The sequence below is a fragment of the Glycine soja genome, chromosome 7 (assembly GCF_004193775.1).
Source record: "Glycine soja cultivar W05 chromosome 7, ASM419377v2, whole genome shotgun sequence".
In the NCBI taxonomy this organism is placed as follows: domain Eukaryota; kingdom Viridiplantae; phylum Streptophyta; class Magnoliopsida; order Fabales; family Fabaceae; genus Glycine; species Glycine soja.
Window position 1 is genome coordinate 16861273 of NC_041008.1, and position 5996 is coordinate 16867268.

Genomic DNA, 5996 nt, shown 5'->3' on the forward strand with positions numbered 1-5996 from the left:
AAAAAGGGCATAATTCAATTTTTGAGTAAAAGAAATACTAAAATTTTTACATTTTACACGAAAACATTTTCATATTTATATATCAAAAAACATATTTTGACCAACAATTAACACCGATTGTTCCAAGCAGGAAGGTTCTACCTAGTTTTATTTGTTCGTGTCTCTTACTTTCCTAGGAACAGCACCCAACAGGAGAGAGAAAGTGAAACATGTGTTGGTGGCGTCAAACCGTATATCTAATCTATCCATTTTCAAATCTTTCTTTCTCTTTCTCACTCTTCATCATCTTCCCTTGTTTTTCGTTTTTCTATTCAAAACCATAATAGAAAAATCAACCCTTTTTATTTTTAAGCGAGAAAATTTCAAAGATGTGAATATAGAAAAAGGAAGAAAAAAATAGCGACTTGCTTTTTATATAAATATATCGGTTATTCTCCCTCTCTTCTCAATCGTCTTCTCCGCGTTCAACTCGCGTGCATTGCAGCCAGACCAAGCGAGAAAGGGAAGAGAATTCGAGAGAGAAACTTCAGAGAGAAAGAGAGAGAGAGAGAAACTAGAGAGAGAAAGCAAAGCCCAAACACCCCTTTTAACCATTGCAATTCTCGTTCGGTTTCAGAGAACCCCTTTTGAATTTTTTTGAATTTTCTGGGAAACAGGGCGTTTTGTGAACATCATCTGGGTTCTCTCGATCTCCATCTTTTTTTTCTGGGTTTCCGTTTTTTCTCCTCAGATCCTCTTCTGTTTTTGTTTTCTCCGTTTTTGAATCGGATTTTCGAAGTTGTCTCGCAATTCTGCCTCGTGGGTGTGTGTTTTTCCAAGGAAAAGATTCAGTTTTTCATAGCGTGAAAGTGGGAAAAGGATTGATTCCTATCTGGGTTTTTTTTATGCAATTGTTGGTTTAAATTTTGAGGGCAATGATGTTGACCTTTAAAGTTTCGTTATGAAGTAATATGAAAGTGGTCCTTATACGGTTACAACAGCATCAACAACATCATTAGCAACAAAAGCAAAAACACCACCACCACCAACTAGAACAAAAAGAAGAACATGTCGTTTTACATTGGTCGCGAGGCTTCCAAGGTTGGTGGTTTTGTTTTTCTGAACCGTTTTCTATTTTAGTACAACCTTATTATTCATCAGTGTATGGTTCCTTTTATTCTTTATCTTCTCTATTTATTATTTTTAATTTTAATCTTTTGTTGTGCAGCTGTGGAAGAGATTTTATGCAGAGACAACAACCGAGCTCAACCTCCTTGCGGAGAATTGGAAGTACCTTCTCGCTGGTATTGCTTTTCAGGTTAGTTTCCCCCTATGAATAGTTTGTTCTGGTTACCCTTTTGTGAAAGGAATGCAAAGGTCATTTTTTTTTCTTTTTATGGATTAGAGATTCAAATAGTTTTCACATGTGGTCGTAGTGGGAACTTTACTTGAACGCTACTAAAAGTTCTTCATGTTGGTGTGGTTACTTCGGGAGATTGCTAGTTTTCTTTATTAGGAACCTGGTTTAATATACTAAAATTTTGTGTTTAATCACTTAACGTTATTTTTTTAAAGATTATCATTTAGTGTCAAGAATTTGATATCTGGACAACTCAATGAGGAAAAACATAAGGAACTGGTAAATGCAGCATTGTTTGTCATATTCTGCAACTCTGAGGATGTGGCATTTGATGCATGCTCAAAATTTCATAAATTATTGGATCTCAAATGAAATTCTGATCGCTGACATAAGTAACTCATTTATTAAATCTTAATTGCAAATGTACTCAAGTCCATGTGGAACACTCTGGTTCCCACATGATGAAATATTTCATTTCTCTCATTGACAGAAAACCTTTAATAGTTTGCATGTACTTGTTGAAGGAAGTAGAAAATGTTTTATCAAGCATTTTCTCTTTTTGTTTTTTAGTTTGAGAAAAGAAAAAAAGAATGGAAATTTTTTGCATATATTTTTCTAAGCTTTATATCCTTGTTTAGTGTTATGCATGAGGGGTGTTTTGTTTGTATAGTATATTAACTAATTAATTTACTATGTAATTTGACATACTTTTATTATTTATTTATTTATTTATGATTGTTTAATATCTAAATTCAAATTAAACTGTTTCCTTACAGTACATACATGGTTTGGCTGCACGAGGAGTTCATTATTTACATAGGCCTGGCCCTACACTACAGGATCTTGGATTCATCCTTCTTCCGGTTTGTAATTTTTGTTCCCTTTTCAGTGTGTCAAAAAATCTGTCTTACCTAGGACTGTCTTTTGAATTTTTAATCTTGGTGCTGTTACAGGAGCTTGGGCAAGAGAAGGCTTACATTAGTGAAACACTGTTTACCTTTATCTTTTTATCCTTTGTCCTTGTAAGAATTCTCCTTCCCTCTTCAATCTTATTCTCTCTTTCTCTGCTTTCATTTCAGTTGCCAGCATGGTTTTATTTTTTTCCTATGAAGTTCTAGTCTGCAATAAGTATCGTTTTTTTTTTTTTTAAGTTTTAATGATATGCTCTACAATGTGTGCTTTTGCAGTGGACATTTCATCCCTTTATATTCAAGAGCAAAAAGATCTACACAGCTCTAATATGGTGCAGGGTTCTAGCTTTCTTAGTTGTAAGTGTTCATCATGTGTTTAGTATTGTCTAATTTATTTATAACTGTTTAAACATTTTCCTTGGGTGCTTAGGGTTAGAAAATGAATTAGTGTTTTGCTAAGTGCCAACACTAAATGCAATCCTTGCTATCAACAAAGATAATGCTGATTATTAAAGTAATATCATGATTTGGCAGCTCATGTCTAATTATGCTTCCATACATATTGATGTAAAAGTGATTATCATTACTTTTTGACTTTGGTTTCCTCTCTTTCTATAATCTATATTTATAGTTGCTGACTTGCTGTAGATCTTTTCTGAAGCCTTTGTATTTCAGAAAATAGAAAAGTAAAAGACTTGCTGTGCTTTCTCATATTGTTTTTTAACCCTTTAACTTGTTGTGCAACTTACTAATAGATGGATAATTGTCATTATTTTGGAAGTAAATTAAGCTTAAGGCTTAATAATTTGTGCATTTTATGGCTTGAAAAAGTTCATAAACAAGAACATATAAATGATCTTGGAAATGATCATTGTGATGATCATAGATCCATTGTTAACTTTCAGCATTCCTTCACTTCCTTTTTACATGTAGCAAGCAGAATCAGTTCATGTCCATTTCAATATTGAGTTGATTTAATAACCTATTGCATACGGATATATAACAGTTTTTTGATAAGCTTGTCTCCTCTGTAATTTGTAAACTGCAGGCTTCCCAAGCTCTACGCATAGTGACATTTTATGCTACGCAGCTTCCTGGTCCAAACTATCATTGCCGGGAGGTATACTTATTTTAGAATGTGTGCTTTTTAAACAAACATCATTTCACTTGCAGTTAAACTGTTTCTTTTCTTTCTAGGTGACTGAGTAGTAAACTATGCAAGTTAGATTTTTTTTTCTCCTTTCAAATAATCTTTTAATTTAACTACATTTCATGTATTGTGCAGGGGTCTAAACTTGCTACACTGCCTCGTCCGGATAGTGTCTTTGAAGTCCTCTTGATTAATTGTTAGTATACTATTGTACTCGAGTTCTTTAGCTTTGACTCCTTTTTGGTTGTTTTGGTGCTCATTTGGTTTTCATCATGCAGTTCCACAAGATGCGATATATGGATGCGGTGATTTGATATTTTCATCACACATGATCTTTACTCTAGTCTTTGTTAATACATATCATAGATACGGCACACGAAGGTAAATTGGCTCATACGGGTCTGACTCATTTTTGTGAAGATTTAAGTTTTCCAGAATATTTTCACTGCAGTAACATTTTGTTTTGGTTGCTTCACTGTTTATTGGAATAATTACCACAACCCCCCTTGAGGTTTGTACTTGTACTAATTACAACCTACACCTTTCTTGATAGAAAAATTACACCAAGTTCCCTTATACACATTTGACACATTATTTTTGAATAATTATACATACCTGCCTATTTTTTTGTTCTTAAGAATGACAAAACAAGGGAGGTAAGCACAATTTTTAAATCAAGAAGGGTGTGCCTGTAATTATCCTTAACCTCAAGGAAAGTCAGTATAATTATCTTTTATTTATTTTAGGACTTGCCATTACTCCTGACTGTCATATTGTACTATAACTTAAATTTCTGTTATAACTTATTGCGCTTATTCATGAATCACAACAGATGTATAAAGCAGCTAGGGTGGACACTTGCAGTGTGTCAGTCTCTTTTGATAATAGCATCACGCAAACATTACACGGTTGATATAGTTGTTGCCTGGTAAGGAGCATATTCTGAATTGCAAAATGTTCAAATTTTGTTGTGGTCCATGTCCACTTTGGTTTATTAATGTTTTTTTTATCCCTTGCAGGTATACGGTGAATTTGGTGGTATTTTTCGTTGAGAAGAAATTAAAAGGTTTGCACATTTTGGACATAATTACATGTTGATATTGTGAATTCAACAGCAATTTGCTGTTATAAGCTAACTTGGTTATTCTACTACAGAATTGCCAGACCGGACAAATGCTGCTGCAGCACTGCTGCTACCATTAAGCACCAAGGACAACAAAGATGGCAGGACCAAAGAAGAGAACCACAAGTTGTTGAATGGGAATTCTGGTGTTGACCCTGCGGATTGGGTGTGTTGAATGTCTTCTAACTTGTCCTTTTTTTTTCTCTCCCTACCTTTCCCTCCTCTCTTATTTTTATGTGGTGTCATTTTCTGTGATCTGGACATAACATGGTTTTTGTGACTTTACTCAGAGGCAGAGAACTCAAGCAAATGGCAAGATTCTGGAAGATGGCCATGCACACCATGTTGACACTGCAATGAATGGTGCATAGATACATGAGCTTATTATTATGCTGCACAATGTTAGAGATCTGCTGCAACATGGCCTTTGGAAAGTTACAACAACCTGCTACATACAATTAGATTTTTGTTAGCCTGATTTGTGATTATTGTAACTGGGTTGTGTGCTTTTTAACATATTGCAGCCCTTGATCCATTTGTCATTGTGAAATGATCTAGCATCAGTAGTGCTATAGAAAATTTTCCAATTCACTTTGCCTTGTTTTTCAGTACCATGTGCATAGTCCTTACTAAGTGTATATTTTTTGTGCACCATGACCATGCTCTTTACATGGAGGAAATCACCACTGAAATGTAACAAGTTTCTAAATTTCTAAATATATAAGAGTTAATTCAAGTTGTTGGACAAATAAATGAAGTAAAAACCAGACACTTAAACATTTTTGTCGCTTGCCGACAAAAGGTTTGGTGGAGGAAATCTTGTGTTCTCTCAGTACGATGTCAATCCACTGAAAATGTTAAACATGGCACATGGCACATGGCGTCCATTCATTATTGAATCTAGAAAATGTTAAGTTTATATTAAATTTCTGCTGTTGAGACAATTATTACTCTTGCCTAAATATGAGGATGATGGATTGAATTTGTGTACTTTTGTTTCTATTTTTATCTCCCCAATTGAAAAAGGACATGGTTATTTTTTTTCCTCTAAGGAACATTATATCTTTTGTCACTTTTTGTTGTTTAGGTGTTAGTATTTAATTGAAGGGCATGAAATGAGATTAAGAAAAAAAAAAACATTTGAGTGTGAAAACGGCCAGAGAATTGGGGTGATTGTTAAGGTCGCATTTGGCATTGAGAAAATGAAATTATTAAAATAAAATTATTGAGAAATTTTTTGAATTATTTTGGCTATTATTTTTACCTAACAATGTGATGAGAAATAGTAAATTTATAATTAATTACTATGAAACACTCTTATTTTCACCTAAAAATATGAGGGTTTTACTATAACTTATTCACAAACTATCTCAGGAATAATTGTCTGAATTATTTTTATTTTGTTTCACCTATGATTAGTTGCAGAATATTTTTCTTAAAATAATTTGAAGCAAAAGTGTATATTAATCGGAA

General features: G+C 33.6%; 1 protein-coding gene across 1 annotated transcript; it reads left to right on the plus strand.

Moving 5' to 3' along the window:
- Positions 1-212: 212 nt before the first annotated feature.
- LOC114418999 (phosphatidylinositol:ceramide inositolphosphotransferase 1-like) lies at positions 213-5272 on the plus strand. The gene is made up of 12 exons (XM_028384573.1): positions 213-1080; positions 1208-1297; positions 2116-2202; positions 2293-2361; positions 2527-2607; positions 3299-3370; positions 3536-3596; positions 3679-3781; positions 4233-4328; positions 4420-4466; positions 4556-4689; positions 4814-5272. Exons 1-12 carry the CDS (start codon positions 1048-1050, stop codon positions 4892-4894), a joined length of 954 nt encoding a protein of 317 aa, XP_028240374.1. The 5' UTR covers positions 213-1047; the 3' UTR covers positions 4895-5272.
- The last annotated feature ends 724 nt before the right edge of the window (positions 5273-5996 follow it).

Coding starts and splice junctions, on each gene's coding strand:
- LOC114418999 (XM_028384573.1), top strand. CDS start 1,048: ATGTCGTTTTACATTGGTCGCGAGGCTTCCAAG. Junction 1,298..2,115: donor TCGCTGGTATTGCTTTTCAG/GTTAGTTTCCCC, acceptor GTTTCCTTACAG/TACATACATGGTTTGGCTGC. Junction 3,782..4,232: donor CATAGATACGGCACACGAAG/GTAAATTGGCTC, acceptor GAATCACAACAG/ATGTATAAAGCAGCTAGGGT.